Raw genomic sequence first — 18,077 nt, forward strand, 5'->3', positions numbered from 1 at the left:
AGGACTACAAAGACAAGTGTGTCTTGCCTACATTCAAGCATGTTGGTGGGAGTGTCATGGTCTGGGGATGCATGAGTGCTGCCGCCACTGGGAAACTACATTTCATTTAGGGAACCATGAATGCCAACATGTACTGTGACATACTGAAGCTGAGCATGATCCCCTCCCTTCGGAAACTGGGCCTAAGGGCAGTATTCCAACATAATACCGACCCCAAACGCCTCCAAGATGACCACTGCCTTGCTAAAGAAGCTGAGGGTAAAGGTGATGGACTGGGCAATCATGTCTCCAGGCCTAAACCCTATTGAGCATCTGTGGCGCATCCTCAAATGGAAGGTGGAGGAGCGCAAGGTCTCTAACGTCCACCAGCTCCGTGATGTCGTCATGGAGTGGAAGAGGACTCCGGTGGAAACCTGTGAAGCTCTGGTGTACTCCATGCCCAAGAGGGTTAAGGCAGTGATGAAAAATAATGGTGGCCACACAAAATATTGATACTTAGGGCCCAATTTGGACATTTTCACTTAGGGGTGTACTCACTTTTGTTGCCAGAGGTTTAGACATTAATGGCTGTGTGTCAAGTTATTTTGAGGGGACAGCAAATTTACACGGTTATCTGCTTCCTGACCGCCTCATGCAGATATACTGTGGCAGAAGGGCACGTACAGGAAGATTAACGTACCTGTACGTTGCCCTATAAGAGGCGGCCTGCGGGCAGCGCACCTGCCGGGAGCTCTGTGACCATGATCATCTCATGGTGAGGAAGAGCGGGGAGAAACTAATGTAAACAAGCATCTCCCCGTTCTGCCTAGTGACACTGTCACTGATCAGCTCCCCCTCTCTCTCTCGGGAACGCTGATCAGTGACGTGTCACACACAGCCCCTCCCCCCACAGTTAGAATCACTCCCTAGGACACACTTAAACCTTACAGCGCCATCCAGTGGTTAACTCCTTCACTGCCAGTGACATTTTTACCGTAATCAATGCATTTTTTTTTAGCACTGATTGCTGTATTAATGCCAATGGTCCCAAAAATGTGTCAAAATTGTCTGATGTGTCCGCCATAATGTAACAGTCATGATAAAAATCGCTGATCCCGGCCATTACTAGTAAAAAAAAAAATTATAAATAAAAATGCCATAAAACTATCCCCTATTTTGTAGACGCAATAACTTTTGCGCAAACCAATCAATAAACGCTTATTGTAATATTTTTTTCCAAAAATATGTAGAAGACTACGTATTGGCCTAAACTGAGGAAAAAAATTTTTTTTTATATTTTTTGGGGATATTTATTATAGCAAAAAGTAAAAAACAATGTGTTTTTTTCAAAATTTACGCTTTTTTTGTTTATATCGCAAAAATAAAAACCGCAGAGGTGATCAAATACCACCAAAAGAAAGCTCTATTTGTGGAAAAAAAAAAAGGACGTCGGGAGCCATGTCGCACGACCGCGCAATTTTAAGTTAAAGTGACACAGCGCCGAATCACAAAAAATGCTCTGGTCAGGAAGGGGGTAAATTCTTCCGGGGCTGAAGTGGTTATACAAGCTGTACACTCACTACTTTACATTGTAGTAAAGTGTAATTTCTTCAGTGTTGTTACATGAAAAGATATAATAAAATATTTACAAAAATGTGAGCGGTGTACTCACTTTTGTGAGATACTGTATATATGCAATTTTCTCTGGTGATGAGGGAGAAGGGAATTTGTAAATGCACTATACTTTTGGGTGGACTTCCAGGAGGAACTATCACTCCACTCCTTATAAGCATATGACAGGTAATAGTGTCTTTTTAATGCTTAACTAAAGTCAGTTTGAAAGGTGTCTATATGTAAAGCCATAGCCTTACCTTCAACTAGGAATGCATCAAGTTCTTAATATCTGTAGTTTGTCTTATAAAATTATACCACCAATATGTCCCTCAATAGATCATAAGAATCATAAGCTGCCATCCTGAAATCATCAAAGTGGGTGCATCATTTGTGAAGATCTCACGCAATTGCCCTGTCCTGACCATGCATTTGGCAGCAAACTGGCAGTGAAAAATACTAGTGGTTGGTTCTGTCACAAAGCTGTCCACCCATATCACTGAAGTTCATGTGGACATGAATTTCAGTGAAGCTGAATGTGGTGCTCAGGCTAAAGTAAGAGTATTGGCTGTTTTACTATTAAGGAACAGGTAATAAAATAAGGTGTTTCTGCGCACTGCAGCATAAATTTAGAAAATAGATGTGAGGGTCTACTGTGAATAGGGGGAACAATAAAAAAATAAAAAATAGTGCCTGGAACCTAGAGTTCAGCTTTAAGGGAAGCAAATTATGATAGTAATACACAATTGTATGAAGATAATTTTTTAGTTGATATAAAAACATATTATTATAAAAACCATTTGCATTGATACTAAAACCTATAAATCTATAATCTGAACTGGGGTAATAAAATCCTTAAATAAGACTAATTAACCAATTTATAAACGAATAATTAACTTTGTAATTGGTTGGGAAGCAGAGGGGTACACATTTCTGTATGGTGAGGAGGAAATAGTATATAGAAGTGTGATTGGCTGGCATGGTGGGGAAGTATCCAGAACTTAGGGGAAGTTTCTCACCTTTCTCATTTGGTTTTCGAGCTTCAAACATTCCTCCTTCCTCTGCTCCAGAGCGATCTCCAGGCTCTTCAATCTAGAATCCTTCTTAAGGCCAGAGGAGGCTAGGGTAGAGGCATGCTCCTTAAGGTCAAGAAGTGAGGACTGCAGAGAATACAGTAACACCAATATGTTAGAGAGCAACTTTACCTGGTAATATTTTAATTTACTAATCCCAGAACAGATGCCCAATTTTCTGAGAAAAAAAACAATTTTTTGTAAAAGAAATGCTGTTTTTGAGGCTACAATGCCTCGGATAGGCCACCTTTGCAATCTGGAAGTACCTGTTCCTGACTCATTATCAGCCTCTATATTTTCCCCTATTAAGCAGCAGTAAGTCGGAGAAAGAGAGAGGCAGCTCTGGTATCCATTTGGTGCACTGTATGAAAATACATTAACAAGAATATCCTGATAGGAGGAAAGAGCAAAAAGATGACCTCATCAGTCAGTTGCTCCCCCTTCACTATTACAATAGGCAGGGTGGTGTATACCTTAAGGCTCAATTTTAAACTTAGCTCTATATCCCCACCACTTATTTTGTTTTCAAGTCAGCCACATGACACCCAGAGTTCTCTTCCTACAGCGGAGGTCCACCCATCCCTGCAAATATTAAAAGCCAGCAGCTACACATACTGCAGCTGCTGACTTTTAATAATAAGACACTAACCTGTTCTGGAGTCCAGCACTGCAGCTGATGTTTCCATGAGCTGTTGGTTGCTGTCGCCGCCATTGTGGGTAAGGGAACCCAGCAGTGTAGTCTTGCGGCTTCACGCCGGGAAACCCTGCTGCGCATGCGTGAGGCTCCGCTCTTTTCTCCTACTGGCCTGGCGGCAGTGGAAGGAGGAAGGAGCCGAGCTGCTGGCCTAATTCGCCGTGGCAAGATCTTCCGGAAGTGGTGACAGGATACCTGTCAAAGGTATCAGCTCCACCCCCCGCCAAAGGTGGCAGTGGAAGGAGGGGCGTGGGGGGGGACAAATGAGTAGAAGTTCCACTTCTGGGCGAAATGCGGCCTTAAGAACCAGTAGCTGGTCTTAAATGATGCAGAAAGCGGCACTGAGGTGATGACTGCCATCATTACACTATGAGTACAGGGTGCAGTGGTGATATTTCCTTTGGGTGGGGGTGGGGGGCATGACGCCCTGCAGGTACAGTATATTATCTTGGCCTCATTCAACATATGACATGGCAGTTGAAGGGGAGGCGAGTACTGCAGCAAGAGCTTTTATTTCAGCACTGGCTAGGGCTCCCTTTTAAGAAAAAATTGGATAGTAACAGAGAAAGTGGTATCGCTGACTGGAATTTTTATTTATTTTTTTTTTCTGATGGCTGACCTCACCCAAAATATAATAATAATAAAAAAAAGATATTAAAATCATTTAATTCAGGGAAAGCGGAATGTCATTGTATTTGTATCAGACACAGTGAACACAGACATATGTTGTTGGTTTTTGGTTTAATAGAGCTTTAAAGTTCTGCCTTAGGAAAAAATGGTGCCTCCTCTGTTTGATATTCTATTATATCAAATAGAAAAATTCCAACTAATCAAAAACACAGATTGCAATCAACAATGATCAGGGATAAATATATATATATATATATATATATTGATCAGATGTTTAGAAAATCCCCTGGCTATGAGATCTGGTTCATGGGTGAATGGACAGACTGGCCTTCCTACCTCTTTCTCAGACAGATCTCCCTGTAATTGGCTGACTTTCTCTTTAAGCTCCTTCAGCTCCTTCTTGCAAGACTCATTCTCTTCCTGCTTTTCACGTTCGTCGCGGTCCCGCTGTTCCTTCAGACGCTCAATAATTCTCTCCTGGGGAACAAACAAGAAGTGCATTTTTTAAATTAGACAGTCAGATTAAAGGATCAGTCCACCCAAATCGGTTACATTATCCTAAGGTGATACCCAACTAAACTCCAATATAAGACGCTGTCAATTGATTTCAGATGCAAAAGAACAGTAAGGGTTCACATGGTTACCATTTGTGTAACTGGTAAAGCAGCCACAGCTACAGTGAAATAGCTCGTCTTCTGCTAATCTTTGTGTGGAAGCAGCAGTCTTTCTGCAGCGGTCTCTTACTCCCTCTGTATATTAGAGCTAGAGCTGTCCTATCAGCAAAGCTCAAGCTCTTGAATGAATGGAGAACTCTAGTTGAGAATATGTAGGTGCATCAGACTGCTGTAGAAAGACCATTGCTTCCACAAGAAAGAAAAGGCTCCACTCAGTAGCAGAGCACAGGGTTTTCTATTTTCTCTGAGGCTGCTTTACAAAGAAAAACAACTGTCAGACACAGAGCTTCCATATTTTCCCTGCATAAAGCATTTAGCCTGAAAGCTCAACTGGACTTTAAAGTGGTTGTAAACCCTTACATATACCCAGTGAAGTCACTAAAAAATCCCTTCAAAGTCTAGAATTTATAAAGCTTGTCTGACCGTCCAGAAAAAAGGGGGCAGGTTACACTCTGCAGAGCTCAGTGAGGAGAGCTCTGAGAGCTGATTGGAGGGAAAAGACCCCCCTCCCCCATTCAACCAACGTACTGAAAGAGAGCTGAGTCGGTCAATCAGCTGGAGATCCCTCCCCGTCACCATTTTTCTCTTGGAGTCAGAAAAACTTGTCAGAAATGACTCTCCTGTTAGCGGAGGAATAAAGCATCAGAAAGAAATGACACTTGGCGCTCTTACTTGAGACAAAATACACACTATAGAGGGATATGCTTTGTTCATATTTCATGTCTGAGATTTACAACCACTTTTAGTGCCTGTCAGCAATGCATATTTTTATCATGACAGTTTTTTTCAACCTCTTAGCATCAACCCAGACAAAACAATTTATACAGGTTAGACAGTCCCCTTAATCCATTTACATTAACAGCTATGGTGTGATGGGGCACTCACCTTCTCCGCCAGCGCCTCCTCCAGGGTAGTTAGTGCAGTGTCTGTGTTGGTGGTATCTGCCTGTAGAGATTTCACTCTCTCCTTCAGGCTGCCCAGCTGCTTCTCCTTGTCCCTTAACTGCTCTTGCAGGTTCTCAATCTGGAAGAGGGAAGAGCAGAAAGTGAGACACGATTAAAAGGATGAGTTCACATTTGGAAGATGTTACATGTTCCAGCTCCCGCGACTTCTCCTCCTGATCAATCCCCCCCACCCCCCATGATAGCGGGCAGGAGTCCATTTCCCCCGCACTCGCTGTCACTTTTAGCACGGCTGTGCGGAGGTCTGCCCACACAGCCACATGATTTAATCACAGCTTCCTGTGAAAAATAATATACTACAAGCACCTTCAGCCAACGCGGCAGATGTACTTGCAGTTTGAAAGTGCTGATTAGCATGTCTGAAGTCTATACATAGGTACAGGCACCAGAGCTGTAGGCAGTGTGTGTAAGAGAATGAACTGCTGATTGCGGGTACAATGCTTTCCAGGCTCCTGTTTTAAAAAATAATAAAATTCACATGTATTTACTATTTATTTATTTTTATGTAAAGGTGGGCTTAGCCTTTAAATAAAAACAAGAGAAACGGTTCAGTCAAGTGAGAGTAACAATTCAAAGTTTGTAGAAAAGTGTGCCAAGATATTGGTAACAGTCCACGTGAACTTTATTCAATTACAATAGCAGTCTATTCCTATTAAACTTCTTTGAGGAGGTGAATTGCCATCTAGATAAAGGAAGGCCCATAGACGTGGTGTATCTGGATTTTGCAAAAACATTTGATACAGTTCCCCATAAACGTTTACTGTACAAAACAAGGTCCGTTGGCATGGACCATAGGGTGAGAACATGGATTGAAAACTGGCTACAAGGGCGAGTTCAGAGGGTGGTGATAAATGGGGAGTACTCGGAATGGCCAGTGGTGAGTAGTGGGGTCCCCCAGGGTTCTGTGCTGGGACCAAGCCTATTTAACTTGTTCATAACCGTCCTGGAGGATGGGGTAAACAGTTCAATCTCTGTATTTGCAGACAATACTAAGCTAAGCAGGGCAATGACTTCTCCGCAGGATGTGGAAACCTTGCAAAAAGATCTAAACAAATGAATGGGTTGCGCAACTACATGGCAAATGAGGTTCAATGTAGAAAAATTTTAAATAATGCATTTGGGTGGCAAAAATATGAATGCAATCTATACACTGGGATGATTACCTCTGGGGGAATCTAGGATGGAAAAGGACTTGGGGTTCCTAGTAGATGATAGGCTGAACAATGACATGCAATGCCAATCTGCTGCTAACAAAGCAAACAGAATATTGGCATGCATTAAAAAGGGGATCAAATCCAGAGATAAAGCGATAATTCTCTCGCTCTATAAGACTCTGGTCCGGCTGCACATAGAGTATGCTGTCCAGTTCTGGGCAACAAAGCTGATAAAGGGTCTGGAGGATATTAGTTAGGGAGTTTAATATTAAACTACGTAGAGGGTACCACAGGTGGTGGTCTCAGAGGGGGGATTGATAGTTTCAAGAAACTATTAGATAAGCACCTGAACGACCACAACATACAGGGATAAACAATGTAATACTGACATATAATCACACACACAAGTGGGACTTTATGGACTTGTGTCATTTTTCAACCTCACCAACTATGTAGCTATGTCAAAAAAAAAAAAAAAAAAGTCCGGTCCAGGCTGGGCAAAGATTGCAACCATATGGTCAGGACCCACACAGGAGCCTGGACTGCCACCTGACTCAGCATCTCATCGAGCCCCTCCACAGCCCAGCGCTCCAGTGAGCACTGGAGGGGCAGAGCAGAGAGCGGTGGCTCACAGTCACCGCTCTCTACTCAGAGCGTCAGGGAAAACTGAGCGATCAGCAGTGTTTGAACACTCAGTTCACAGCCTTAGAGACGGCAGGGGACAGATGCAGCATCGCATCCATGCTGCATCCACCTAAGTATGTGTGATTAAAAAAAAAAAAAAAAATTAAAAAATTCCCATACTCTTAACCACTTCAGCCCCCTTCCTGACCAGGCCATTTTTTGCAATATGGCACTGCGTCGCTTTAACTGACAATTGCGAGGTCGTGCGACGATGTACCCAAACAAAATAGACTTTTTTTTACCACAAATAGAGCTTTCTTTTGGTGGTATTTGATCACCTTTGCGGTTTTTATTTTTTGCGCTATAAACAAAAAAAAATAAAAAAAAAGAATTTTGAAAAAACAAAAACAAAAAAAAAACAAATATTTTTTACATTTTGTTATAATAAACATCCCCAAATGTTTTTTTTATGTTTTTAAATATTTTTTTTCCCAGTTTAGGCAGATATATAATCTTCTACATATTTTTAGTTAAAAGAAAAAAAAAAACGCAATAAGCGTATATTGATTGGTTTACGCAAAAGTTATAGCATCTAAAAAATAGAGGATAGATTTATGGCATTTTTATTATTTTTTTTTCACTAGAAATGGAGGCGATCTGCGATTTTTATTGGGACTGCGATATTGTGGTGGACAAATCGGACACTTTTTTGGGACCACTGACATATATATAGCGATCAGTGCTAAAAATAGCCACTGATTACTGTGTAAATGCCACTGTCAGGGAAGGGGCTAACACTAGGGGGCAATCAAAGGGTTAACTGTGTTCCCTCATGTGTGTTCTAACTGTGGGGGGATGGGACTGCCTAGGTGAGGAGACTGATCGGTGTTCCTATATACTAGGAACTAGGAACACACGATCTGTCTCCTCTCTCCTGCCAGAACGTGGATGTGTGTGTTTACACACACACATCCTCATTCTGGCTCTGTCAGGAGTGATCGCGCGTGCACGGCGGAGTTCGCGGCAGGCACTAGCATCGGCTCCTCAGTGCTGCAGTGAGCACCCCCTATAACTCTTCAGGTGGTTGCCGTACAGCTATGGTGATTCACGCAGGGGAGCCATTCTGGCGCCATCAAACGACAGTGGGTGGTCGGCATGCGGTTATAATGTCATTTTTATTGAATGTTTAGTGTGGCAGATCACATCAACTATCCCTAGACATAGATCATGTACCTGTCTGAGTATTAATTCATTTTTTTAAATACATTTTATTATAAAAATAAGAACAGCAACATAAAACTAGTCCAATATTGGTCACTGTTTTTGATAAACTAACACATCAATATCTGGTTTCATAGATGTAGTAGCAATTATCAAGATATTTTGGCTCTAATTTTGCACTTTGTGTTCTTCATCCTTGAAAATGTGAAAAATGTATATAAATTTCTGCGCCTGGGAAAAACCAATACCATGGTCACCCCTGCCGCTAACCACCACTTTGTGTCTCAAACCACAACTTAAATCAAACAACAAAATGAATGAATGTGGGCGCTAGGTATCCTACAAATCCACCAATTTGTAATCCCCTTTTCCATATATAAAAAAACACCTAATATGGAAGAATCTCCAACTATTGCTTATATAACAATATGTATAGACAAACAATACATTGTCCTTCTTTTCCTGTGAAAAAAAATGATATATATAGTGAATCTAACAATAAACGTGAAGTCCATATAACGACTTCTGCAGTCCACATTAGTGTTCCATGCTGCAATTCAAATGTGCTCCAATCATGCATGAAGGTGACAAGTGCCATTGATCTTTGTGTGCCCTCTATACCCCTCCACACCGTCACTCACCAAATATAAAAATACAATTTGTTGTGGGTCAGCTTGCACCCAGGTTTAATCCCTGTTAACTGGGCTGTAATATCCCCACTTCTCTCCTCCTTGGCTCTGTATCAATATATTTCTCAAAGAAAAGAAATCAAACACACTCCATAACGTAAGCCCGTTTTAATGCTCTTACAGAAATAACACATATGTATAAAACTCACAATTATCCATACCTATGCCAGCACCCATCAATCTTAGAAGTAATTATGATCACCGTCCGCCCTCTCTCACATGGATATCGCTGTGCGTTCTGGATGACAGAAACCTGCATCATCAATTATGACTTGCTGGACCACGTATCCTCGCCTCTACGTGTTTTGCAGTCCTGGCATCAACTAGAAGCTGGAGACATGGTCTGCATGGGTCCCTTATGTACCCCCCCATGGGTGGACCACGTTCCCAGCTTTCAGTTGAAAGCAGGATGGCAAAACGCGCAGAGGCGAGAATATGTGGTCCAGCAAGTGCCGCCATTTGGAACGCACGCCAATATCCATATGAGAAAGGGCAGACGTAGCCATAATTAACCGCTGCTAAGATCGCTGGGTGCCAGCATAGGCACAGATGAATGTGAGTTTTACTCCTATATGTTATTTCTGGAAGCTTAAGTGCATTAAAACAGGGTTACGCTATGGAGTGTGTTTGATGATATGAATAAGGTGCGATTGTGGAGAGAGGGAGATTTTTCCTTGGGAAAATAAAAAAAAACTTAGAAATGTTGATTACTGGACTTTTATAAGTAAATTTACGATTTTGCATTGGTCTGCATTCATAGCTGTCTTGGTTTAAGCCCACTAAAAACCAATCTGTCACACTTACTTGACTATGGCATGCTAACAGTGGAAGGGGACCCCACCTACGCCTGACTAAGATAAAGACTACATCAAATTTTGGTGAGTAAAACAGTTAAAAAAAAGCACCAACTCTGTGTACATACAAAAATCAAAATGATAAAACCAAGATTAATAAAAACACAATCTAATTCCACCCAAGTTAACTGGTATCCCAGTTCACAAACCCACAGTTCACAATAACAGTTCACAATAGTTTTACAGTTTTCTCTCTCCGACTGGTGAGCAAAGCCGCACACGACCGCAAGAGTGCGGCTGGCCTGGCCTGGCCACAAGGATGAACACATCTCTCAGTTTATGGTGGTGTTTTACTGCCCTTTAATTAATCAGAACTTCTGGCCGCAACAGGACCCATGGAAGACTCTTACGCACACAGGACAGACCCGAGTTCCAAAAATACCTTCAGCCGTAAAATGGGCCCTTTCAGGGAGAAAGGGCAGAGCAGGAAGTCCCGGGAGACGAGACGTGTTTGACGTCTGAAAACACCTCTTGGCTACTGGAGAAGGGTTAACTGAGGAGTTTGTGGCCAGCTTTATCTCTTTTGCTATTTAATAGGCCAGATTGGTGGCGACTCTAAGGTCATATGCAGGGTGAGACCACTCATTCCTTAACATATTCAATGCTGAAGAGTTTTAAAGATCAAGGCAACAGTACTAAACCTGGGACCCTTCATCACAGAGGGCCAAATTTAAAACATAGAATTACAACAACCATAATAAAATTCTACTGCAATAGAAGCCATACTGAAGTTTATTTAAAATAGAATGTGAACCAAAAACTAAAATCTCATACATAATTCAACATGAGACTGTAAATTCTAAAGTTATATTCTCAATTATAAATCTGCAGCTTTTATTAAAATTTTCCCTGGTGATCCACACAATGTTCCTTTTTCAGACATTTCCTGCAACAGGATGACAACGCTCTGTCCCTACCTTCCATGTGTACTCCTGCGTTGTCACCTTTCTACATGGGCTTCAGATGGAGACTACGAGTAAACATTTTAACACTCATTATGCATGCTCCGCTTTTCTCACAATCAAGAAACCTGCGCTGAGAGATGCCATGCAGTCATCACTGGAAAGAATGCAGACAAGTGGCTGCAAAGAGGTTGTAGGTGAGCCATTACTGGGAGATAAACATGTGTATCAGAGCGTCGCAGAGAGAGCCAGGAAAAGTCCTGTTCGGGGTTTATACGTCTCACAGGCTCCTCTCGTGCACATTTAGAAATCTCTGATCCATGATCCAGTTCGGGTCTTGGTCCTCTTCCCCAGGCTAATTTAAGCTCACCTGAGCAGACAGCCTTTGCTCTCTGCCTGGGACATACAGACAAAGTTGGTCAGTGAAGAGAAAAAGGTTGGTAAAAGCTGTTAAGCAGTGTATGTAGAGACTGACAAGCGGTAGGCTTGTTCAGCCTGGTAGTTAGGGGCTGCATATTGTGTAGTTAGAGCCGAGACACGGCTAGGATTTGTGTTTTGCTTCTTTTGTCCTTTATTTGTTTTCTGGAACACTGTACAGCACCTGTATTTAGACTTGTATATACCACAAATAAACACAGCACTGTTTGTCACTACATCATTGGATGTGGTATCTGTGCCTGAGCAACTGCTCATCCCAGGGAGCTTTGTACCTGCTACCTGTCCCCCAGGTTACATATGGTGGAGAATGCGGGCAACTGTAGTAAGTTACTACTTAAAAGGCCAATACCTAGAATGACTAAAGATGGAGGAAATCCTAAAACTATTTATGATATCCAACGCTGCACAACAGCAAACAAAACGCTGAACTACGGCAAGCCAATGCTGCACAACAGCAAGCAAACGCCGCACTCCACACTGCACAACAGCAAGTAAACGCTGAACAATGCCAAGCCAATGCTGCACAACAGCAAGCTAATGCTGTCGCACAGGAGCAATTGCAGAGGCTGTTTGAACAGCTAGCCACTGATGCAAAAGCGGATAGGAAAACCTTGGCTGAGGTTGTGAAGATGCTAGCACAGTGGTCACCTGCTAAAGTTGATTATGGTGGAGATAAGCCCTCAGTCATTCATGTGGGTCGCTTTCTTTCTAAGATGACTGCAGATGATGATCCAGAGACCTTTCTGCTAACGTTTGAATGGACCACTGAGAGGGAAGGTTGGCCTAAAACCCAGTGGGCAGGACTGGTTGCTCCCTTGCTTTCTGGAGAATCGCAGAAGGCCTACTATGATTTGGAATCGGCAGAAGCGGGAGACTATGAAAAAGTCAAACGGGAAATCCTGGCACGACTTGGTGTCACTTTGGCAGGTCGAGCACAGCGGGTCCACAGCTGGTTCTTTCAAGGTGAGAAGCCCCCAAGATCGCAGATGTTCGACCTAATTCACCTGGTGAGGAAATGGCTACAGCCAGAGTCCCTGTCTGGGCCACAAATAGTGGAGCATGTGGTCATGGACCGGTTCCTGAGGTCACTACCAATTCCCCTGCAGAAGTGGGTGAGTCAAGGAGACCCCAAATCGGAGGACAACCAGGTGGAACGCGTTGAAAGGTACTTTGCTGCAGAAAACCTGGTTACCACCCCTACAACTGCACGGACTTTCCACCCAAAGCCACGGTCTCCCCAGGCAACCGGTAAGACTGTTCCAGGGGAAGTGGATGGTAAATATGGCAAGGAAATAGGGGGGGGGAGGATTTTTGGTGCCAGGACTGAAGTTTGGCATCCCAAACAAGGGAAGCCACTGTCTGTCAGCAAACCAAACTGGGGAAACGTCAGGTGTTTTCGTTGCCAAGAACTGGGACATGTTGCAGCAAATTGTCCATTGACAGATGAACCAATGCAGTGTGATTTGTCTATTAGAAGGCAGTCTATGTTTGCAGCTGTTTCATGTGCTGCAGCGCCAAATATGGGAAAACCAATGTGCCAAATGACTGTTAATGATAAGCCTATTACAGCCTTGCTGGACTCTGGAAGTCTAGTGACTTTGGTTACAGCTGAAATGATTGAATCTGTGAATTGTCATGCTAAAAAAATTGCTGTGATCTGTATACATGGGGATACCCGGGAGTATCCTATAACCACTGTTCAATTTAAAACTTGCTTAGGTACGGTGACGCATCAGGGGTCGCCATCATTGGCAGAGACTTCCCTAAGTTTTGGGAACTGTGGGATCATCCCGACCCGTTCGCAGTACCTGACTCAGTGGCTGAGCCAGAACTCCTGGCCACTACTGACAATGTGGGTACAGGGGATTCCTCTCAGGGCTCCCCGGGTTTTCCTCTATCGGTTATGGCAAGAGAGCTGGAGGAGTCTGAGGAAATCCCCACCACCAGTAGAGCTGGACAGCCGTCTGTTGAATCAGAGCCTATGTTGGAGTTTGCTGACCTTAATGTGCACAAAGAAAATTTTGGTACTGAGCAGAGAAAAGACCAGACCCTTGCCAGGGCCTGGGAAAATGTAATAGTAATTAACGAGGTACCTGTCGAACCAGGGGACAGGCCCTGTTTTCCTTATTTCAGCAGCAATGAGGCTTTACTGTATCGTGTATGTAAAATAAATGATGAAGTGGTTGAACAGTTGGTGGTCCCTAAGCCATACAGACGGGTGGTGTTGGAACTGGCCCATGGGCACTTGCTAGGAGGCCATTTAGGGGTTGAAAAAACGACTGAAAGGGTGTTGCGCAGGTTTTATTGGCCCGGGGTACAGAAAGATATTGAGAATTATTGTCAATCCTGTCCTGTGTGTCAGATGTCAGCCCCACTACCCCACTTCCGAAGTCCTTTAGTGCCCTTGCCTATTATTGAAGTGCCCTTTGAGAGGATTGCCATGGACTTTGTGGGTCCACTCCCCAAGTCTGCCCAGGGTCATCAGCATATCCTCGTAATCATGGATTATGCTACCCGTTACCCTGAAGCAGTTCCCTTACGCACCGCATCTGCTAAAAACATTGCCAAAGAGCTGTTTATGGTGTTCAGTCAGGTGGGCATCCCTAAAGAAGTCCTTACAGACCAGGGCACCCCATTTATGTCGCGAATAACTAGGGAGCTGTGCAAGTTGTTTAAGGTGACACAGTTGCGAACCTCAGTGTACCATCCTCAAATGGATGGCTTGGTGGAACGCTTCACTAAGACGTTAAAGAGCATGTTAAAAAAGGTTGTTGACAAGGATGGGAAAAACTGGGACTTCCTGATACCATACATGATGTTTGCCATCAGGGAGGTTCCACAGTCCTCTACGGGGTACTCTCCATTTGAGTTGCTTTATGGGAGACACCCTCAGGGACTTTTAGACATAGCCAAAGATACTTGGGAGAGGGAGCAGACACCCCACAAAAGTGTCATTGAGCACATTGCTCAAATGCAGGAGAGGATTGCAGCAATCATGCCGATGGTAAAAGAACACTTACTGCAGGCCCAGGCAGCCCAACAGAGAATATACAACAGGGGGGCCCAACTCCGGGTTTTCTCACCTGGTGACAGGGTCCTGGTGTTAGTTCCTACTGTTGAGAGCAAGTTCCTGGCTAAGTGACAGGGTCCCTTTGAAGTAATTGAAAGAGTTGGGGGAAGTCAACTACAAGGTGTATCAACCAGGAAAAAGGAAGCCCGAGTAGGTTTACCATATAAACCTGTTAAAGCCCTGGAAGGATAGACTGGCGTTAACTGCGAGGTCCCTCCAGGTAACGCTTAAGGGTACTGAGTCCCCCCTGATCCCTGAGGTCACAATTCCAGACACCTTGTCATGTTCCCAAAAACAGGAAGCTAGAGAGTTCCTGATAAGGAATAGAGAGAAATTTTCAGAGTTACCTGGCATGACTTCAGCCATTCAGCATAATATTGTTACTGAACCTGGGGTACGTGTCAAGCTCAAACCGTACAGAATTCCTGAAGTGAGGAGAAAAGACATCAGCAATGAAGTTAAAAGAATGTTGGCGCTAGATGTTATTGAGGAATCCAATAGTGACTGGTCTAGCCCCATTGTGTTAGTCCCAAAACCAGATGGCACTTGGAGGTTCTGTAACGACTTCAGGAAGCTTAATGCAGTGACAAAGTTTGACACATACCCAATGCCCAGAGTAGACGAACTTATAGACAGACTTGGCAAAGCTCGCTATATTACCACTTTGGACTTGACAAAAGGGTATTGGCAAATACCCCTGACAGATATCGCCAAAGAGAAGACTGCATTTGTGACCCCGGAGGGTTCATTTCAATATAAAAAAAATGCCTTTTGGGTTGCAAAATGCCCCCGCGACATTTCAGAGGGCCATGGACAGGACACTAAGACCCCACCGACGATATGCATCAGCCTATTTAGATGACATAGTGGTATATAGCACTGACTGGGAGTCTCACTTGCCTCGTGTCCAGGCTGTCCTTGATTCCCTCTTCAAAGAAGGTTTTACAGCAAATCCAAAAAAAATGTGCCATTGGTTTAGAGGAAGCCAAGTATTTGGGCTACACTATTGGCCGTGGTGTCATAAAACCTCAAGTGAGTAAAATAGAAACCATCCAGGAGTGGCCACGTCCTGCAAACAAGAAGCAGGTCAGGGCCGTTCCTGGCATTGTGGGGTATTATAGAAGATTTATTCCAAATTTTGTAACTATAGCTGCCCCTCTGATAGACCTGACGAAAGGTAAAGACTCTGTAATGGTGAAATGGTCCTCAGTAGCAGAGAAGTCTTTCCAAGTCCTGAAGAAGGCTCTTTGTGCACAGCCAGTACTGTACTTCCCCGATTTCTCCAAAGATTTTTTGGTTCAGACGGATGCGTCTGATGTTGGCATCGGGGCAGTACTATCGCAGGTACACAATGGGGAAGAACACCCTGTGGTGTACCTAAGCAGAAAGCTCAATGACCATGAGAAAAAGTATGCAGTCATTGAAAAGGAATGTTTAGCCATAAAGTGGGCCGTGGATGCGCTCAGGTACTATTTGTTAGGGCGCCAGTTTGAGTTAATAACTGACCATGCTCCCCTGAAATGGATGGCCCAAAAGAAGGAGACTAATAGACGGGTGAACTAGTGTTTTTTTTTGCTCTACAGGATTACTCCTTCACCGTAAAAGGCCAGGGGTTGAGATGGGGAATGTAGATGCCCTGTCCCGTGTCCACTCCTGTTGGGCCACAGGTGTTCCAACCCTGGTGTCAAAACAAGGGGGGAGGATATGTAGCAGAGCGTCACAGAGAGAGCCAGGAAAAGTCCTGTTCGGGGTTTATACAACTCCCAGGCTCCCCTTGTACACATTCAGAAATCTCTGATCCATGATCCAGTTCGGGTCTTGGTCCTCTTCCCCAGGCTAATTTAACCACTTTAGCCCCGGACCAATTTTCAGCCTAAGGACCAGAGGTCTTTTTACAATTTCGCACTGCACTGCTTTAACTGGTAATTGCGTGGTCATGCAATGTTGTACCCAAACGAAATTTGCGTCCTTTTCTTCCCACAAATAGAGCTTTCTTTTGATGGTATTTGATTGCCTCTACGATTTTTATTTTTTGCGATATAAATGGAAAAAGACCGAAAATTTCGAGAAAAAAATATATTTTCTACTTTTTGTTATAAGAAAAATCAAATAAAGTCAATTTTAGTCATACATTTAGGGCAAAATTTATTCAGCCACATGTCTTAGTAAAAAAAATGTCAATAAGCGTATACTTATTGGTTTGCGCAAAAGTTATAGCGTCTACAAACTAGAGTACATTTTCTGGAATTTACACAGCTTTTAATTTACGACTGCCTCTCATTTCTTGAGGTGCTAAAATGGCAGGGCAGTACAAACCCCCCACAAATGACCCCATTTTGGAAAGTAGACACCCCAAGGAAATTGCTGAGGGGCATGTTGAGCCCATTGAATGTTTTTTTTTTGTCCCAAGTGATTGAATAATGACAAAAAAAATAAATTTACAAAAAGTTGTCACTAAATGATATATTGCTCACACATGCCATAGTTATATGTGGAATTGCACCCCAAAATATATTCTGCTGCTTCTCCTGAGTACGAGGATACCACATGTGGGACTTTTTGGCAGTCTAGTTGCGTACGGCACCCCAAAAACCAATCACTGCCTTCAGGGTTTCTAAGGGTGCAAATTTTTGATTTCACTCCTCACTACCTATCACAGTTTCGAAGGCCATAAAATGCCAAAATAGCACAAAACCCCCCCAAATGACCCCATTTTGTAAAGTAGACACCCCAAGCTATTTACTGAGAGGCATGTTGAGTCCATGAAATTTTATATTTTGCCACAAGTTGCAGGAATATTACAATTTTCTTTTTTTTTGTACAAAGTTGTCACTAAATGATATATTGCTCCCACATGCTATGGGCATTAGTTAAATTACACCCCAAAATAAATTCTGCTGCTTCTCCCGAGTACGGGGATACCACATGTGGGGGACTTTTTGGGAGCCTAGCCACGTACGGGACCCTGAAAAGCAAGCACTGCCTTCCGGATTTAAATATAAAACGCTACCAAAAAAAGCTTAGCGATCGCAGGGATCAGGCCTGACTCTGCGATCGCTGCAGTTATGTGTTTAGTGTTTTGTAAGTGACAGTGATCGATCGATGCTGCACTTGGGTGGGCTGGGCGGAGGGGCAAAACGCAGGTGCTAGCAGGTATCTGGGCTGATCCTGCTAACAATGCATTTTTTTGGAACCCTAAACTGATGGGGACGCTAGTATAGATCTGATCAGATCAGATATTTATCTGTTGAGATTCTATACCACTACGGGAGGTTTATGCTTTTTGCGTGGGTGTTAGCGGTACTGGCACTAACCTAGCACTGCCTGGGGCGACGCAGACCCTGACCCTAAAACCTAATTGATATCACCCGCCGGGTGATCAGGGGGTTAAACCTTTATTGAGTAATAAATGGTGAGTGCCCTGATGCTATAAAAAGCAAACTAACCAGAGTCACCCGTAACACTTATACGGTGATCACTGGTGAAAGGGTTAACTATGGGC

At 43.4% G+C, this 18,077-nt stretch overlaps 1 protein-coding gene across 17 annotated transcripts in view; it reads right to left on the reverse strand.

Moving 5' to 3' along the window:
* The window catches only part of ERC1 (ELKS/RAB6-interacting/CAST family member 1), a 430,374-nt gene that overhangs the window by 200,770 nt on the left and 211,527 nt on the right, over nucleotides 1-18,077 (reverse strand). For all 17 annotated transcript variants that reach the window (XM_077468912.1, XM_077468911.1, XM_077468908.1 and 14 more), the window contains 3 exons: nucleotides 5,547-5,684; nucleotides 4,324-4,464; nucleotides 2,610-2,750 (listed from right to left, as the gene is read on the reverse strand). In XM_077468912.1, the coding sequence (XP_077325038.1) occupies nucleotides 2,610-2,750; nucleotides 4,324-4,464; nucleotides 5,547-5,684 (420 nt within the window). The remainder of the gene's footprint in view (nucleotides 1-2,609; nucleotides 2,751-4,323; nucleotides 4,465-5,546; nucleotides 5,685-18,077) is intronic.

This window comes from Lithobates pipiens, unplaced genomic scaffold, assembly GCF_037356315.1.
Source record: "Lithobates pipiens isolate NorthernLeopardFrog02 unplaced genomic scaffold, aLitPip1_a1.2 Scaffold_8, whole genome shotgun sequence".
In the NCBI taxonomy this organism is placed as follows: domain Eukaryota; kingdom Metazoa; phylum Chordata; class Amphibia; order Anura; family Ranidae; genus Lithobates; species Lithobates pipiens.